This window comes from Sardina pilchardus, chromosome 10 (assembly GCF_963854185.1).
Source record: "Sardina pilchardus chromosome 10, fSarPil1.1, whole genome shotgun sequence".
Taxonomy (NCBI): Eukaryota; Metazoa; Chordata; class Actinopteri; order Clupeiformes; family Clupeidae; genus Sardina; species Sardina pilchardus.
Window position 1 is genome coordinate 14,066,893 of NC_085003.1, and position 20,000 is coordinate 14,086,892.

Here is a 20,000-nt window from a genome sequence, read left to right on the forward strand (position 1 = left end):
GAAATCCTATGAAGTGTGTGTACTATAACTTGTGTATGTATGCATTATACATGTTAGAAACTCACATGTGTATATATTTGGTAATCTCGTGTGTGTGTGTGTGTGTGTGTGTGTGTGTGTGTGTGTGTGTGTGTGTGTGTGTGTGTGTGTGTGTGTGTGTGTGTGTGTGTGTGTGTGTGTGTGTGTGTGTGTGTGTGTTCCACAGAGCCACCTCCTCTGAGCCCCGTGTCAGGCCGTGTGGAGGGAGAGGTGAAACTCTCCGTGTCCTACAGAAACAGCACTCTCTTCATCATGGTCATGCACATTAAAGACCTGGTGAGCAAACCAAACGCCACACACTCTCTTCATCATGGTCATGCACATTAAAGACCTGGTGAGCAAACGCCACACACGTCGCACACATCGCGTTCCACACAGCCATCTGCCACGCACATGCACATCACATAGTTTAAGTTCAAAGTTTATTGTCATGTCCTCATAAAAAAGCATATTATAAGTACTGAAATTCCTTGTGCTCAAGTGACCATACAACTGCCTAAATAATTTTTTTAAAAAGAGGGGTTGGGGAGCACCAAGGGACACCCAGGAGCAACATAGGCCATGCACATACTCTAACACATATGCTCCATATGTGAGGACTTTGAACCACAGTAACCATCTGTTACAAAAGCAGACAGTATATTATGCTGTGTTGCCTGTTGTATGTCACATGCCTTTGAGTGAGACAGCGCAATGTGTCACACATGGCCCCATCCATCAGCCAATCCGTGATATATGAGCACATCATCACTCTATCTCGGGATGTTCATTAATCAATACGTGGTGTCCCTCACACAAAACAAGCCGATCAATAGTCTAATTTGGTATTCAGAGATATAAACAATTATCGATTTATCCAATCCACCACCCTGTGTCTCCTGTCGTGTGTGTCAGATGTCAGATGAGGGGGCAGACCCCAACCCCTATGTGAAGACCTACTTGCTCCCAGACCCTCACAAAACCTCCAAGCGCAAAACCAAGATTGCCAGGAAAACCAGGAATCCCACGTTCAATGAGATGGTAGGCAAAAACAAGTTTTTTCCATGGCAACACCTCATATACTTAAATAGTACATATTCCTGTGTATGATCATGTTGACGTATCTAAACTGTGTGTGTGTGTGTGTGTGTGTGTGTGTGTGTGTGTGTCCTCAGCTTGTGTACAGTAACCTCAGTAAAGAGACGCTGAGTCAGCGGGAGCTCCAACTGAGCGTGCTCAGTGGGGAGTCTCTGCGTGAGAACTGCTACCTGGGCGGAGTCACCCTCAGCCTCAAGGACTTTGACCTGAGCAAGGAGACTGTCAAGTGGTACAAGCTCACGGAGGTACCCTACTTCTGAACCAGTCGCAACGCAGCTGCATAACAGCTAACCAGCCAACCAGCGGACAATGGCATTGGGGACTCAACAGCGCCCTCTAAGGGTCAAATCATCTCTCTCTCTCTCTCTCTGTCTCTCTCTGTCTCTCTCTCTCTCTCTCTCTCTCTCTCTCTCTCTCTCTCTCTCTCTCTCTCTCTCTCTCTCTCTCTCTCTCTCTCTCTCTCTCTCTCTCCCTTGCTCTCCTACTCGCAGACACTAATCATGATTACCTCCTAGCAGGAGCACAGAGTTTTTTTTTTTTTTTTTTTTTTTTTAAATCCCTCTAGTTTCTTACTACAGAGAAGATGTAATGTTTTGTACATTTTTGACATTAGAGGACCAAAATGGATGAGTACTTATTAAAGAGTATATATATATATAAATACAAATATATATTAAAAGAGCTGGGCGGGTGTGGGTAGTGATTTTTACACTATACTTTTTTACATACACATATAGGAAACATTATCTTTTTCAGAGCTGACAAGATTTCCTCTTTTTTCCCCTCCCCATGAGGTCCTGACGTTGTGCCAAAAAGAACCGTATCCATTTCATACCACTTGTCAAGGGGAACCATCATGGGTGCCTTGTTCCTCTTGTTATAGTTCCCTCTCTCCTGTAGTTCTCATCTGCTCTTTTTTTGCGCTATAGGTTCTCATTTGCTTTTCACAGTTCTCATGATTTAAAAAAATGCTGTCGCCTTCCTCCAGTGAGATGAGTGTTGACTCTTGAAGGGTCTTTTTTTTTAAATGTCTTTCTTTCTCTCGTCTGTCTGTGACCTCGCTTTCTTCCTGCCCACCTTTCAGTCGTTTGTGATGAGGAACACCTTCACTGTTATTTTTATGAACATAAGGGAATGCCACATGTGGCTATAAATCGGATGCCTGTTCTTTTGCATGTAAATCTGGGATGATGAGTTTAAGTGTGAATGCTTTTTTAAAGCGGACAGATTTTTTCATCTTGCACATCCCGAGTAGAAACATAATCATGTTCTTTTAATGACTGTAAAAAAAACCACCATGCTGAGTTGATGTTAACATGGCCAGTTATTTATTCCTAATTGGATATCTTTATGTGGAATGAAAAAGTGTGTTCTGTAATCCTTTTTCCTAAAGCAAATTAAACATTTTTGAACAAAATGTTAACGATGTCCTCAGTCTTGTATTGTGTGTGTTTGCTTTTTGGCTGTGGTGCGAAAATATGGTTTATTCTGTCAGAAATGCAGTGTTACAAAATGAAGTGTACATTTCATGATTCCAGCTCACTTGTGTTTGTCTGCACTTCCTTTTTATATTGTTATGGGTCGATTTTTTGTGGTGGCCCATCCGATGGGCTTTTCCGTCTCCAGCCAGAAAAGTTGCAGCCGTAAAGCTAGTTTTAAGCAAAGGAATTTAATGAGGAACTGTTTCTGAATGACTGAAAGTTAACTCATGCTGTGGAAAAGGCATGTTATTCAGGAAGTAAATGTCACAGCATGCAAATGATGCACAGGTGTGCCTTAAAGCAAGAGTTGCACAGTACCTGATAAAAAACACACAGGCTGATGTTAAATGACAATGACTATCAGCATCCATCAAGGGTTGTCAATTCATTGTCTTCTTCTTGGTCATGAGTAGACTAGAAAACAGGTGACTTGAAAAGCCATCTCAAATGGACAATGCTACACTGCTGCATTTGTCACATTTACGCTGATAGAATAGCCTGATAGCGTTGCGTTAAACAATTTGACAGACATTCCATCTTCCAACAGTTCCAGGATGATTTGTCCTTGGTGTTACGCTCCTCTGTATTGAGGTGCGCTGACTTCTCTCAAGCTTTGGCAAATAGAGGTAGGAATTGGGCGTGTTCATAGAGCACTGGTCCTTTGTTCATGAGTGACAAAGAAGCTCTCCAATCACAGGGGATCAGCTGCACATAGTTTGTTTATATATAGTCGTGGAAACCTCGCTGTCGAGACACTACACAACGCACGTATGCCAGACAAGATGATTTTCTTCTGACATAATGGAAGTGTGTGCGTCTACTTAGATTAAAAAGTAATTTCTCTCTAGAACGACAGAAATGACGTGTCACGACATTGTCATACAACTGACAGTCAAGTACGATCAGATAACTGGAGAAGACCGTTTGCGGATTTAATTTGAACAAAAGTTATCGCAAAAATGGAGACGGAGTCTAGAAAACAGAATTTGGACAGAAGTGCCGTGCATCTCTTCGGAGACAGTGGCATGACGATCCTGCCATGGACAAAGCAAATTCTGTTTGTTTTGTGGGAGCAGCTGCGTTTCCTGGTTCATCTGATCTACTACAGCTTCATGTCAGGTAAGCCTTGCTTTTCTATTCAGGGAGACGCGCCAGCAATAGGCTAGCCTACTCTGTGTAGACCCTGTAGTGGTAAATCTGCGAGATGTCAGCCTATAATTAAGGTAACCTAATATTAGGCTACCTTAATGTGTTTAGGTTCTTTTCTAGACAGTTAGATACATTTCGTTTATGGCAACAGGAAGAACAGTGTAGCCGTTGGTTCCTGTTTGAATGTCCCGCGTTTGTTTGAATAATTTATGACACTTCGACATAAAATAATTGCCATGATTCACTTTTTACAAATGTGTGCCCATGCGACTTTGATGGCATTTTCCTAGAAGTTACTGTTAAAATACACTGCCAAAGCATTCTTGTAGTAGGGCTTACCCATCCTCAGTGAGTCATCCCACCCTGAGCAACTTAATATATTTAGCCATTTTTAGCTGAAGATATTTAATAAATCTTTAAATTGTAGGCCTATTTGTGGATGTAGGCCTATTTGTGGATGACTTTTTTTCCTTCCATCTGACTGTGTTGGGGCAGCTAAACCCTCTGTCTACCTTAGGAGCTAAATTATTTATAAAATAAATAAAATAAAATAAATTATTAATTGAGCTCTTCCGTCCATTTGTGTGCAGTCTTTCAGATGTTCCGTCTGGAAGTCCATTTGAGAATCTCAGAGGAGACCGGACCGCACATTCAGCACATGAACACACCTGGCAATCCAGCAGAAGGCTTCTTTCTGTCCTCCTTGTTTGACAATAACAAAAGCGTGATTGTCTCCGGCTCCAGCTCCTTATCCAAGCTGAGCAGTGACTTGGCCGGTACCCACCCAGGGTCTCTGCTCTCCAGCCTGGTGTCGGACGAGCTCTGCTGCTCTCTTGTGGATGACTTTGTGGCTCGGGCAGCCGAGGGGTTCTCCGACACAGAGGACCTCACCATCGGCCAGCACGCCAGCTGGAAACTGGGCTGCCCTGGTGAGTGGAATGTGTTTGTGGGATCTGACCACAGCAGCGGCAGTAACAGCAGCAGCAGCGACCTCTTCTACAGGTCCACACACACAGATAAAGTCTTCAGCTGGGAGAATGATGTATCGGGGAGAAGTGAGACCTCTTGTGATCCTTACACACCGCTGAGTTTCTCTGCCAGTATCTTCAGCTACTCTCCTCGGGAGAGCGCAGAGCCAGCAGAGACCACCAGCAGCTGGGAGTTCAGAGTGGAGTCTTCGACTTCTGCGGAGGACAACCACGCGCCTTTCTGCCCTGCCTTCGGAGGGCGCTCTGACAGCGAGAGCAGCTGGGGGAGTTCGGACTGCTCCAGTGCGGACGGAGACCGCGAGGAGAGCGAGAAGCTGTGGGATCTTTTCTCCTGCTCCTCAGACCCGTATCACCCGCTTCACTTCACTGCCAGCGCCTCCAGCTCCAAGCCTGCCAAGAAGGATGCCAGTGTAGCTCCCAGCGTAGCTCCCAGGCCTCCCAGTGTGATCGAACCCCCCACAGAGCTCCCACCCTCTCCGACAGACACAGAAAGCATCGGTCCTTCGTCCTTATCTGAGGAGGATGAGGAGGAGACCCTCTGGCAGTCGCTGTGTCACAATGATGACCCGTACCACCCTTTACATTTCAGAGCCTGCATCAGGAGCTCCAGTGCTGATGCTAAGGCGAACCGCAGTGCTAGCGATGCCGCCTCGCAGAACCCTGTCCATGCCTGTTCAGGTTCCAGCTCCATGTCGCCGGATTCCTCTTGGGAGTTTAGTCCGAGTGCATTCCAGACTCGGAGAAAGTCAAAGAAGCCACGGCTGCTCGGTAAGAGGCGAGCCAAGGGCCACTGCTGCACCACCTCTCCAGACAAACTTGTCTTTGTCCCCTGGAGGAGAAAGGTCAAAGGTGAAATCGTAGAGGAGCATGAAGAAGGTCAACCTGCTGTGAAGAAGGTTAGTATGTTTTTTTATATACACACACACACACACACACACACACACACACACACACATTCATAAAATGGAAATAGGATAGGGAAAAATGCAAGGTCTATCCTCAAGGAGAATTTAAATGTGTTGCCTTCATATTTGACAGGCAATGCAGTGAGTGATGCAACAACTCAGAGACAGTGTGACACTGTTCACAAGTTGCACTCATATGATCATATACTGTACTATCTCCTCCTCTATATCCTGTTGGTTGCCTACCAACAGTGAACATACTCCAACCAGAGAAATTATGGTTTACCCTGAGAAGTCCAGCTCTGGTTTCACTAGTCACAACTCACCCATAGTCATATTGGCTATAAGAATGTCCTCATTGTTGAAAGAGTTCACTAGGGAGAATTCTATAAAGTTTTGCTTCTTTGTGTGATTAAGCTGGATGATGTTGCTCTAAAGGCCGGCACCCATCAGACACGTATGTGGCGCACCGCGACACAGAAAAAGTAGAACTCCATTTTTTTTAACGGAGCAAAGTCCACTAGCCGCGCAGGGATTGAAAACTGTTTTAAAATCCTGCGTGTCAAGCCCACTCCGCTGAACGCCATGTCAGGTGGGCGCCGGCCTTAACAGATACTGAAGTCACTGCCTGGTCCTGTAAAAAAACTACATTTGCTGCATGTACGGTACTGTAGATGTCAGGGCTGAGGGCAAAACATTGTGTGCTTTAACACATTAAGTAATTTGGTTTTTGGTGGTATTACCACAAAACTGGTCATAACTGGAATGTGCTTAAATGTACAGATATGATAGTAATTCGACACTGGGTGCTTTCTCAAATACACTCTTTGACCTTTGTGTGCAGGTCTTCTGTGACCTTCTTGACAACATAATTGAGAATGACCTACAGTATGTTGCCTTTCAGGTTCAGTTCTCGCCCCGTGTTCAAGTTCACAAGATGAGGGCTTGGTCATTTGCCCTTCAGGCCTCTCGCAAAGGACATTGGGAAGAGCTAGCCAGGGACAGGGATCGCTTTCGTAGGAGAATCCAGGACACAGAGCACGCCATTGGCTACTGCCTGAGTCAAGCACACCGGGAGACGATCCTTGACGGTCAAGAAAGCATGGAAGGCAAACATCATGGAAGTAAACAGAACTTAACACAGTCAGTTTTCCTCTCGTGACTCATTTTTGTTGAATGTGAACTCAACCGCCCCACTGAGATTGCATGGCAGGGACTGACCTGCTACCATTGCAACCTGTACCTCACCACTGCACTCAAGGCAAAGGGCCATTGCACTGACTTTTGTTGTTGTAAAATCACAGTTAATTGAATGTATTTTCATTTGCCTTATAGACCTAGCAATGTATGTTCCGTATACCTCAATGAATGTTTCTTTAGCCATATATTGATACTGATACCCAGAACCTCTGTTGAGAAATTATGTTTATTCATGGAAGGGGAGGTCTGAAACCTCCCCTAGAGCGACATTTGGAGTAGTTCCTGATTCTACCAAAATACTGAAACATACATGCTGAACAGGAAATGTTCAAACGTTAAAAAAAACATTTCCTTAATGAAGGACAGCATTGTTTTAAAATGCCTGTTAAAATAAAATACTTTTTTTGAAGGTAGTCTAGATTAAGGGAAGGGTCAGTTCTTCAACACCACACATACTGTAGTTAGAGACACTCCCTCCAGCTGACTCACTTTAGGAAAAGCAAACATTTGATTACGGGGGCCATTCAAATTACGTGTATGTCCCACACTGGACCTCACTTTATTACAATAGGAAAGCCTGGTGGGACTCATGTTTACTGAGGTAACTGCCTGTCACCAAAAGCTGGATTGTGAATCGAATCTGTTAATTAGTCAATAAAGGTTGTTTTGGTGTGCTCATATGGAGTTGCTTTCCTGAGCTTCTATTTTGTTAAAAATGGTCATGCGTTTTGTGGTGAGGTTTCTTCTGTTGATGGGGAAAAATTACAGTTTCATATTTGAACACTGATTTACATTTTTTGCTAATTGGGTACTGAAATGGAAATGTAGCTCCTATTCGGAGACATTAGGTCATATTAGCTTCTTAGGCTACCTGTATACATTATGCCTATATTCTGTACTATATAGAGTGTGTGTATATACTGTATATATATATATATATATATATATATATATATATACAGTATATGTGTGTGTGTGTGTGTGTGTGTCTTATCTTAGCCTCTGCTCCTTTACATACCTTAGACTAAAAAATAACCCAAGCAGATTTTACTGTGTATAACTTATTACAAGGCTATTACAAGGTTTGTGGTGTGGTCTAGGCATGATGATCTATTCTGTGGGTTTCTATGTGGTAGCTGCAGTAGGAGCCTTGTTTCACACCCGGCTTCATCTTTCCCCTCACATTTAGATCTTTATTCAACTCTTCGCTTATGTAGTGAAGTTAGCAAAGGGAGACAACATTTCCTGTGAGACCAACCTACATGTACAGTCGGTTTATGTAAGATAAGGGTTAAAAACAAGCCATGATGAAATGTGTTCCCTGGAGGAGAAATCAGTTACCATCTCCAACTCACACATCACATGCATCTGTGCACACACACACACACACACACACACACACACACACAAACACAAGGTGGATGGTGTAACAATGAGCAATAATCAGCTCATAACGCGTGTCCTATTCTCCCGCCTCAGCATGACAAAAGCTACTCAGATTATTGCAGATGTGGATCACAACAGGGTTAAAAAAGTGTGTTTTGCTGAACTTTTAATTACGAATGTGTAAGTCTTTGTTTTTGCACAGAACTGGATGAGACATTTTGCACATGAGAAATGTACAAGAAAAAACATGAATATACTGTAAGCAAGCACGTCTACCTCCTACAATAGATCTTAAACTAACATTATAAACTAATATGAGATTCACCAGGTATATGATTGATTGACTGAATTCTAATTAGATAGACTGTAGGCCAGGGCATACTAATTATGTGCTGTATTTGGCAGCTGAGGGATAAATAATATTCTCAAGTTTTCAGATTGTCGGATCTCTTGTACATCTCAGATCCAGGCTGTAAATGGTGGATTCTGAAACCGACATGGTGCAACTGTCTGGGAAATCGGAAACGCACGAAACCCCCTACACTGAGAAGTTTGTTCTCACAGCCCAGAGCACTCTTTAACTAATAAATACTCCTCTCTGTGGTGACCCTGGTCTGGTACCAGCAGACAGACAAGGTGTGTGCTGTAGAGCCGTGGCCTGAGGCTGGAGACACCAGCCATTGCCTCGGGTATTTTGACATTCATTTAACTTTAGCAGACAAAAGGCGACCAACGAGAACCTTATTCTTGGGAGTGGGATTGATGGGGGTGGAGGAGGAGGAGGGGGGGGGGGTGTCTGTGGATTTGAGGTTGGTGGTGTGGGAAGGGGATTAATGAGAATGCTGAAACTCTTTCTCCATCTCCCAGAGCAGCCGTGGCCGTGGCGACCCCAGTCTCCTGGCAACAGAGTGCTGCTCATTGTGGCGGTGAAAGGATTGCAGACGATTGCAGCAGGGTGTGTGTGTGTGTGTGTGTGTGAGTACGTACATGTGTGTGTATACTGTATGTATCTATGTGTAATGTGAGCAGCAACATCTTTCCTCTCTCTTCTCCCTCTTTCTCTCCTTTCTCTCTCTCCTTCTCTCTCTCTCTCTCTCCTTTCTTTCTCTCTCTCTCTCTCTCTCTCTCTCTCTCTCTCTCTCTCTCTCTCTCTCTCTCTGTCTCTCTCTCTCTGTGCATGTGTGTGGTGGGCGTAGCAGCAGGGGAAGAGTAAGCTCTGCCTGTGTTACTCACCCAGTGTCCTGGGCCAAAGGGACATCTCTGGAGTCACAATTATCCCACCGGGGCAACCAGCCTGATGCAACACACCGGCAGCTATTGTGTCTGAGAGCTGGCAGAGCGAATGCTGTCACACACATACTGTACAGTGTATACACACACACACACACACACACACACACACACACACACACACACACACACACACACATACACTCCTCCCATGAGGCTCCAGATCTCCTGTTCCACTCACATACAGGTGTGCCCAGTGAGTCACATAATCAAAGACATGAGAGGAGAGTGAGATCCATAGATCAACTACCGAGCTGCCATACACATACAGAAATAGTCAGAGCTCCACAGGCCAGATTCACATAATGATAACCTGTATGACAAATGATGAAGAATACTTCTGTGTGTATTGACTTCAGAGTGATTAAACACTCCAGCTGAAACTGGCAGTAAATTAAAGGTAAATTCATATATCAAGTTTATATATCTATCTATATATCTATATCTATCAACTGTTGACAAACATACATACTATGCAAGACACATGTACTGTATGTGCGGACTTAACATTTAGCTTGTGTCAGATATCATTTGCTAATGGGCCTCCCATCTTTTACAGCAAATGAGGAGGGTATAATAGTATTTGTTTGGTGTTATGAGAAAATCTATATTTTAACAATACATGTAGATTTTTATACTGAATATTGTCTTCTGCTGACTCCCCTTAATATTCAGTTATACTCAGCTGAATGTATAGGCTATTGCATGTCAACAGATTCTGGCTTGATGGATGCACCCAATAAACAACATGGACTTCATTGTGAATAATAAATATGCAGAGGAAGTACATGTAGATCAACACTGTGTGAATAGATCTGTTATTTGGCATTCATTGAGTGTGTTGTTGAAGAAATGGACTGGTGTCACTGATGTAATCCATCCTGAACTATCTCTAAGCCTGTAGCCAAGTGTCTGTGTGTGTGATGTAACAGCTCGTTCACGAGAGTAACAGGTGGGGAATCCCAATTAGCCCCTGAGCCAGGACCAGCACCAATTACATCAGCAGGAAAGTACAAAGAACGCCTCCCCGTTCAGTGCTAATTATGACCACGGCTACTATAGATACTAGGATCTTGGTGGACATGTAGCTCCACTAGACTTGGATGGGAAAGCATTGGTCCTTGAGGGGAACTCCTCTCATCGCCCACCTGCCTGAGTTAGTCCCCCAAAAAGCACTAAATGCACTAAATAAAAACACTACCCGAACCATTGCAACTTTCTACTTGGCCCCAAAATAATAATAATAATAACAACAATAATAATAATAATAATAATGAGGAATAATCAAAACAATTAATCATAATAGGGTTCCCGTAGCTCCTCTAGTTCGACCCCTAGTGGCCACACATTTCCGTTTTTGTGTAGAGTAGTTCTGCATATTTAGTAGGCTAAAGCAAATCTGATCTCCTCTGGAAGATCAGAAACATCCTGAGTTTTGATGATGTCTGCCAAACCCTCCATGAACAGCTTCAATAGGAAAAGAGGAAGAACAGAGGGGGCATACATGTATGAACATCTTCCAAATGATTTTATCTGTTAGCACTCTCTGCTCTGCCTATTTCTGTTGTTGGTTCTGCTTGATGAATTAAATTCTACATGCACAAGCAGCTCGAATGGAAATATGTAAAAGAAATGAGCACATGATGTGCATGTGCGTGAGAAGAAAAATGATGAGAGAGCTTTATAGACTCACCGATCTTATCTTTATAGACACCTCTCCAACCTTATCTTTCTGTGGCTGATCATTACATTACACATTACATTACATCACATTACATTTGGCTGGCATATTTTTAACCAAAGCAACTAACAACATGGCAAACAGTTTAAGCTTTTTAAAGCAATTCTCTCAAAAATTCTAGGACAATCTAAAAAAGGTAGAGTACACTATGAATAAGTGCATCAGTATTGAAAAGGTAGAGCGATTAAGTGCATCAGTAAGTGCTGTTTTTAAACAGTCGAGTGTCAGTTCTAGTCAGGAGGTAAGTGCTAGGATCAGCAAGACTAGTTGTACATTACATTAAGTAGTGCAGCTACGAGAGGAGATGTTCTCTGAAGAGCTGGGTCTTCAGGAGTTAGACTGTGATCAGAACAGGGTCCTCATCTTCAAAGTAGTGTTGGCTGGAGATATGACAACAGGTGTCCTCATTCTACCAATAACATTTATTTTGGTGTAAGGTAAAGCTAGAATATTAGTAGTGCTGGACTGCTGGTGGTATAGCTGTATTCAAAAGTCTGCCTCTGTGCCTCACACCTCATACCTGTTCCAGTTCTTAGCTCAATCTCTTCATCATTAGACAGCCAGTGTAACATGGACTTCTTCATTGTCCGGAGTTTTCACTTGAACTTTCCACAAGAAGTTAGATCCATTGATTCTCTGAGAAAACATACAGTTTCTTCACCAGTTTGACAAGGAGGCTCCCCAGTATGGAGGGGTAGACGGTACACGGTGACGGTAGTCTTTTAGGGGAAGAGAGTTCAGATGTAAGGGGTGAATTAACTTCAGAAACTAGCATGGATTGGACACTGCTCAGGTTGTTCTCAAGCCCCAGTGTTTTTGCACTCCGGTCAAAGACCACAAAGAATTTTGCGGAAAAACTGTGATGTAGCGCCACCTAGTGTAAGACACAAATCAGGCACTTCAGTTTCCAATACTGTGTGTTGAGCAAGTGTGAACGGCACAATATTTGCAGGAGAAGGGCATGGCAAAAAGTTGAGAAGCTTGATTTGTTTTCTTTGGATAGTACATGCAGCACCGGACATATTATGTACAGCTATGTCCTACATTAAGTATAATTTATATAATTCATTAGTGGTAATTGGGGTGGAAAGGTTGTTACATGTTGTTAAATGGTGTTACAATATTTATCTTTGGACATTTATCGGTTACAGCCTATGGATTGAGACTGAGTTGATTTGTGTAGACTTGTAACATCACTGTTTCCATCTGAGGTTTATCTAAAGTGTAGTCAAATGTTAATTTAAAGATGAGGAAATTGTGGGGGGCACAAAAGGTTTTGAAATTCCCATTTCAGCAGCATTAAGCCCTCCTCTACCTGGGGCTGTAACAGTGGCTGTAATATTAACCAACACAGGGGGGCGACATACTCACAGAGATATTAAAAAATAAAAAATTAAAAAAAAAGCCGAGAGAACAGCTTGGTAAACCTTCATTACTTTGTCTGACTAATCTGAGGAGAAAACTCAAATACTCTTCACATATTCATACCTAATCAACTTTTAGTGTATTAATAACATATTTGTTAATTGATTTTGGTTATAAGATGAATACCAAATGTCATATTCACACAGAAACACAACGATAATGTGAGGCGTGAAGTGATGTTTGTTTGTTTTTTTCAGTTGCTTAGCAATCAGAGGCTTTCAAAGTTGTATGAGAGTCCTCTATAAAATGCCACATACTGAAGACATCTGTAGGGTCTCTCTTGGGAGCTCTAGTGTGGGCAGAGGTCCTTGTGTGATGATCTAATGGCGTGCAGATATGGTGCTTAAAGTGCCACCAGTCTTCATATATCTCCATCGTCCACTGTGTCCATAGTTACCCTGACATTTCTTTGGGGGGAATTAAGAGCCTTTTGTTCAGTCCAAGGGTCATTAAAAGGCTAGCGTTGTGAAGCTGAGTGTTTGTGAAAGGTGGAAGGGGGGCTATGAATGCAATGAAGGACAGCTAGACACATAAAAGAAGAATGCCCATGTCTAATGTGAGATAAGATAAAAGTGTATAAGCAATGGGAAATGTCTCCATGTCCATCACGCGTAATGGTTAGCAAGCCAAGGCCATTACAGACCATTAGCCGAATTGGTTCTCTGGAGAGCATGTCATCTTGAAAAACAAAGTCATGATTTAAAATGTATTGAGTGAAATACTTCTCTCTCTCTCTTCTGTCTCTCTTGATCTCGCACCCCTTCTCTTTTTCTCTTTCTCTCTATCTTTCTCCTTTCCTCACAGACAGTTTTTAAGTAGGCCTACACAATGCACAAAGGCAAATTGTTTACTGTTCCAAATCCTATTCTATGGGCCTATAGTAGTGCTGTTGTTCCACATTGCAAACATCTGAGAACCATATAATTTACACATACCTGAGTATCCTCACGGCTCTTATCAACAACACTAAACAAGCAGTATACAGCACTACATCACCAGTGTGGTATTGAGCTTGTTTCCTCTATGCAGGCTTATACAGGCTTTAAAGACAGGCTTTCCTCCCAGGATCATCATCTATTTAAAAACACTGAAACGCCACTATACAACAATGTTTTCTCATTATGTCCTGACAGACCAAGTGCCGCACATCCTTCTTAGATGAGTTGTGTTCTGTTTTAGTACCGCAATGTATTTGAAATGTACGAGGGAGAGACGATAATTCCTTGTGTCATAGATAGGGGACTTCACACAGTGCAAATCAACAGCCAAGTCTATTTTAACGTCACAAAGAAATCGACCTTTGTGGACAGCCATCGAGAGCATCTGTTTCTCTATATTTCGCCATGTTGATTCTTTGCTCTATCGCTCTAATGGTAGCACTTACTGTACCTTGGCTTTCACAAGATGTCCATACAGTATGTCCATCAACACAGTTCTGAATGGAAAACTTCCCAGAACAGAAATACTGCACTGGGATTATACCCATTCATGTTGCTTTCTGAAGTAAAATTACAATGTAGTGGTGCATCCTTCCTGTAGCTACAAACTCAACTTAAAATGCACCACTCTCTATCTTTTTGTTATCTAACTCGTGTGTGAGTGTGTGTGTGTGTGTGTGTGTGTGTGTGTGTGTGTGTGTGTGTGTGTGTGTGTGTGTGTGTGTGTGTGTGTGTGTGTTCCAACCACATATGTACATTTAGATTCTATATATTTAGGCTGCATGGACCTTCTTTTAAGCAATATCTGCCATGTTAGATAACTGTTAGGCTATAAGACAGAATACGAATCCTAAGGCAATATCAACCTTATATTTTCACAAGTAGGATGCTGTGTGTGTGTGTGTGTGTGTGTGTGTGTGTGTGTGTGTGTGTGTGTGTGTGTGTGTGTGTGTGTGTGTGTGTGTGTGTGTGTGTTACTAAAGTGTGTTGTCTACTGTCTGCCTGAAATGTATTTCTGGAAGAGGTAATAATAGGCCTCTGTGCCATTTCCTTTATTAAGATATGCTTTCAGAACATTCTTTGCATGGCCACTGTAAATATGGCCATTCACTTCAGAGTGCAATAATCACAGTTATCTATTTGGCTGTACAGAAGAATAATCACACTGGTTTGCTGCAGATAAAATGTGAAGCGGACCAGCCTTGTTCAGGTTACTTAAGTCTTTTCAGAGCAGAGGGCTGTGGGCTAGGTTTGCGTTTTTTTTATATTGCTGTGGCAGCATCGATTGAGACTGCATTTTCTGGTATTAAATTAAAGGCTGTCCTTTCCCCCTGTCCTTGAACCGAATCTCTGTTTTCAATTATGCTTTTTCTTTTTTTATATAGCCTATACAACAGCAACAATGTAGTTTGCTCTTGCATTTTCAAGATTGCATCTTTTTTGGAGAAACATTTTCAGCAGATGAGATGAGCACTTTTTTACAACCTTCATCAGTAAGTTACATTCCTATTTCCGACTTCAATTCACTCTCCTTCAGTTACACACCATCGGCGCAGTATCTGGCATATGGCAGCTTAGATGCCCGCTTGAACTGATCCCCAGGACTTAATGATGGTTTCCAACTGCGCTTCGTGCCTGCCCATTTTACGTCGGCGCAGGTTGTCAAGGAGAAGACGCACCTAAGTAGCTTTCAGCCTTCCCCTTTAACTGCCTTTTTGCCCTGGCGATGATCAGCGAGGCCGGACTCCCAGGGGGCAGAATGAAGTAGACTTCAGACCCTTATCATGGCGGCGCCGTTCGGGCGGGACAGCTTACCTGAACACTGGACGTATGGAGTCTGCCAGGATGGAAGGGTGTTTTTCATTAAGTGAGCACTAGACGACGTGTTTGTTTACCACCCTCCTCTTATTGTATGCTTACAACTTATCCGGTAGGAGTTCTACTGTCTTTGCTTGCAGTTCGCTAACAGGTGGTTTGTGTGTTCCGGCAGTGATGAAACGCGCACCACTACTTGGCTGCATCCCCGAACTGGCGAGCCTGTCAATTCCGGACATATGATACGATCAGGTAAGCTATAGGACTGTGTCCGAATAAGCAGTCCGTGCATTCATCTTTAACGCCCAGAAATCATTAGGATTCTTGTGTTCATATGTCTAGATATGGCGCAGCGAAAGGGTTAAGCAGAAGTTTTCACATAGCATATGTTATCTTTCTTATGTTCCATAGATTTACCGAGAGGATGGGAAGAGGGTTTCTCGACCGAAGGAGCCAGTTATTTTATTAAGTAAGTACTGCTTTGAGTAATATTGAAAATCGTGCTGTTTATGTGTTAGGCGAAGAGAAAGTGTCAGGTGAGTATGCCTTTATGCCACCTGTCCACAGCTGCGCCGTTACCTTAGGCTATACGCACGACTGAAATGGCCGTTTGTCACCCAATACCTTGTTCTTTCAATGTGGCGTATGGTTTGCCAAACACACGGGGACTGGTTGCCTTGTAGCGGCCAGCATTCGTGTCTTTGCAGACACAACGCGCGTTGATTATAGTTTCGGAAGGGTCAAAGTCTGTGGTGGTAGTTTTCGTACACACCCACCTGTGTTGTTAGCCTACGTGATGGTACAGTAGCCTGGTTGCTTTGAGCCATTGTTCAGCAATGTTCATTTGAATGATTTTATACAGTGGGTCATGTTTCAATGTTGTTGTTTTTTTCTCAGAACTCAGAACAGCATTGTGTGTTATTACAACACACGTATAATTGCTGATAATAGCCGACTGACTGTTGATGTAGGTCGCTGTGTGTGGCTATGTGTTGTTTTTTGATTTTGAAATGATGAACTATGATATCAAAGGTTATGTGTGTAATGAGATAACAGCTGTACTGATAAGACTGCATTCCTGGGTTAAGAGGTGACTGGTGTTCTATTGTGATTTGAATATGAATTTGTTTCACCCCTAGTTAGTCATGATGAGTTAGAAGAGTTATGTTGACACTGCATTAGGACATGGTTGATTATATTAGGTGTGTACAGGATTAGCCTACAGCAATATGTTGTGTTGTTGCTACTCTAAAACACAGCCAAGCAAACAAGTTTTCATTCAAAGATCAATTTAGCCATGGCCATGTTCACGGCACCTCTCAGTGTTAAAGAGCAATCATTGCTGACAGTATAAGAAAGAGCTCCACAATAATAAAAATCACTTAGGCATCCAGAGGCGCTGCAAACTGTGTAGGTGGCCCGGCTACTTTACATTCTGTACCTGAGTCCATCTCAGCGAGCAGAGAAGACTTATGGGAGATTCTTTTGAAGCATTTTACCCTGAATAACAATGTTGTAGTATGCCACTCAGTGAGTTTTACTGAGGTTGGAAGATGTTGTGCAACAGGGTCTTCTTAAGGTTGTCCAAATAGTTTGGTAATCACGATAGCAGTAAAATATTATTATTCAGACGGGGCTTCTCAGGAGAGCCAACAATCTAGAGATGGCCTTTCTTGAACGCCGGAGAAAGACAATGGGGACAAGGCTGGCTTTTCACCAAGAGTTTTTGCAAAGGCTCCATTACAGTATGTGATTGTTTTCAAATCTGCACTACCCCACTGAGCTTTCACATTACACAGTATTTGGAAGATTTAGATTCCCTTCACAAGCTAGTAGTTCCCACCCTATTCAGGCCATATTTAAACTAAATGTAATAAATATCTGTGATCCCAGTTGTATTTAATGGTATAGCCTAGACCAGTCAGGATTAATATTAGCACTACTGTTGGTGAGACGTCTGCAGTTTGGCCTCAAACTGAAGTGACGTTGTCCAGATGAGACTTCAGGCCACAGAGTCAGTTTTAGCCATGTTTCTTGTCATGGGAACATCAAAAGGGTCCATTGCTGTAGCTTTCTATGAGGTTCACACACACACACACACACACACACACACACACACGCACACACACACACACACACACACACACACACACACACACACACACACACACACACACACACACACACACATGCTATTGAGTCCCCCCGCTGTAGGGGGGATCTTTGGAAGCAGGTGTGTTTTGAGAAACCCCCACTGATTGGCCCTTAGATACACTACACTACACTACACTACTACACTACACTACACACACACACACACACACACACACACACACACACACACACACACACACACACACATGCACACACACACACATACAATAGCAAGTGGGTGCTATTGAAGATTAAAGACTCTTTCCCTCTCCAGTCCACAAGTTGCAGTGCCTTTATAAGGATGGAATGTGTTAGAATTACATAGTGGATGCACTGAATCGTACAGAAGGTGTTTTTGCTATGACGTACGTACACTATGTCCGGTAGTCTATTAAAAGACATGTCTGCTTTCACCCTGCTTGTCCGCTGTAGTGCTTTGGCTTGGCTACTGTGAATGATCTTAAGAGTTGTGCCATTAGATTCATTAATGACTGTGTAGTTAGCACAGTGCAATCATATTGAACATGAAGTGTGTATGTATACTGTGTTTGAAAGCATCTGTGTTATGGGGTTTGTTTAGTCCTAAAGCTAATCATGGCCGGATTCATGGGGATTTAGGCTTGGATAGTATAGCCCCTGCAAGCACAGGCACAATTGATTTGATTTTTTAATCAAAGTCATACAAATCACATATAGATTATCTGGTCAGACCTTCACAGGTTTTGTTCACCTGTGAGCTTGGATCTATTCTGTGATGAAGAGACAGCAGAGATCAGTGTATCTTTCCTCCATGCAATGACACCTGGATCAATCGGACAAATGCTTAAATGGTGTTGCCTGAAATGAGCTTTTTCCTCCCATCAGTTTTAAATAATAGATACAAAATATTGAGTTGTACTGTACATTGTATGAACATTGTATGAATGTTGCTATAGTCTTGTTGGTAATTTCTGCAGTGTTAATTGTGCTCAAAGATATGTTGGTCAGTTTCATGTCATCAAATAATACAACCAGTCAGGTTAACCTTCAAGACTTCATTCCAGGAATTACAACCAGTCGAGTCAGTCTGACCCCTAAACGCCATATATCCATGTCATTCTAGTGTCTCCCAATCACATTCCAGTGCTCTTTAACGGGGAGTATCAAAATAGGACACAGCTGTGTTTGTTACCTGAGTCAGACTTACTGTAAGTACTGAACACTACGCTTCAGGGAAAGCAGCGGGCCCTTGGTGAGTGATGATGACAGGGGTCATGCGTCTCGGCCTGGAAGTAGACACGACCTCAGAATGAGCACTGCGTCGTCAATCGTCACGCTCACCTGGACGGCTTCCTGAAAGTGTACAGCCAGTCTGGCGGAAAAGTAAACACACCAGTAGCGTCTTCAACAAGCAACAGCCATATTGAGAGATACAGAGTACACTGAACAAAACTCACCTCTCCACTCTCAAGCTTGCATTTATTGGCTGTCGAGGGCACATTATTTGCATGGTCACACAACAGCAACATGCCATTACTGGGTGAGGAATCGTTAAAGGCATTTTATGTGCCCTCATGTTGACTGTGTGAGAGTCAGACCACCTGACCTGCAGCACCTCCTGCGGGGCCTCCCAAGGCCAGGAAGAGGAGCGGCTATTCCATATCTCTCGCTGGATCTCCACTCCCTTCTCAGTCTTTGCCGATGCGGACACATGGCCATGTGCGGTTCTCACGGGAGAAGCAGGGCTCATTAAACGTGAGACTGGATAGAAGTCTCTCTTAACTGATGCACTGGATCGAGGGCCCTGAGAGAAAGAAACGTTAATCTCACACTGGAATTTTTTTTTTTTTTTTAATGAAAGCGCTGACGTCTGCCCTGCGGAGGTGATAGATGATTAACTTGGAAGGCTTTGAGAGCTTACTCATTTTCGCACTGAGTCTGCCATGCAGCCGAGTAGGCTTTAAATTGAATACAGCATTGGAACAGTTTTGTTGCTAGTGACGAAAAATAAGTATGCATTGTTTCGCAGGTGTTTAAAAATGTTTTTAAAGCATTGTTTGCTTTTTAAGAGGAAACAACAGCGTGTGTTTGTGTGAGGAAACAACACAGTGTGTGTGTATGAGAGAGAGAGAGAGAGAGAGAGAGAGAGAGAGAGTGAGTGACTGTGTGTGTCCTTGGATGAGCGTGCCAGATGGAATGATTTTCTTTTGCCAGAAGTTGTTTCCTGAGAGAGAGAAACTAACTTTCATTAAGCATTTACAAATGAGTGGGCAATAGGGACCATGGAAGTTCTGTAAAGAGTGAAGGAGGACACACAAACAATCATCACTGATTATTTTTTTTAATGAATTAAAATGAATTATCGTAATATTTTGCGTATGTGTGAATAAGACATTCATCTATGTTGAAACAATGTTTGCCAGTAGACTGTT

At 42.9% G+C, this 20,000-nt stretch overlaps 3 protein-coding genes across 4 annotated transcripts in view; all 3 read left to right on the forward strand.

The window, feature by feature from the left end:
- The window catches only part of pik3c2a (phosphatidylinositol-4-phosphate 3-kinase, catalytic subunit type 2 alpha), a 42,015-nt gene extending 39,482 nt beyond the window's left edge, over nucleotides 1–2,533 (forward strand). Inside the window, exons 31-33 of the mRNA XM_062546692.1 lie at nucleotides 206–315; nucleotides 934–1,059; nucleotides 1,194–2,533. Of these exons, the coding sequence (XP_062402676.1) occupies nucleotides 206–315; nucleotides 934–1,059; nucleotides 1,194–1,376 (419 nt within the window). The 3' untranslated portion in view covers nucleotides 1,377–2,533. The remainder of the gene's footprint in view (nucleotides 1–205; nucleotides 316–933; nucleotides 1,060–1,193) is intronic.
- Nucleotides 2,534–3,334: 801 nt separating this feature from the next.
- On the forward strand, nucleotides 3,335–7,509 carry ppp1r15b (protein phosphatase 1, regulatory subunit 15B). Its single transcript, XM_062547109.1, has 3 exons — nucleotides 3,335–3,716; nucleotides 4,337–5,631; nucleotides 6,545–7,509. Exons 1-3 carry the CDS (start codon nucleotides 3,557–3,559, stop codon nucleotides 6,800–6,802), a joined length of 1,713 nt encoding a protein of 570 aa, XP_062403093.1. The 5' UTR covers nucleotides 3,335–3,556; the 3' UTR covers nucleotides 6,803–7,509.
- Nucleotides 7,510–15,354: 7,845 nt separating this feature from the next.
- plekha7a (pleckstrin homology domain containing, family A member 7a) overlaps nucleotides 15,355–20,000 on the forward strand; it is a 77,215-nt gene continuing 72,569 nt past the window's right edge. For both annotated transcript variants that reach the window (XM_062546465.1, XM_062546466.1), the window contains exons 1-3: nucleotides 15,355–15,487; nucleotides 15,611–15,687; nucleotides 15,847–15,904. In XM_062546465.1, the coding sequence (XP_062402449.1) occupies nucleotides 15,405–15,487; nucleotides 15,611–15,687; nucleotides 15,847–15,904 (218 nt within the window). In that variant the 5' untranslated portion in view covers nucleotides 15,355–15,404. The remainder of the gene's footprint in view (nucleotides 15,488–15,610; nucleotides 15,688–15,846; nucleotides 15,905–20,000) is intronic.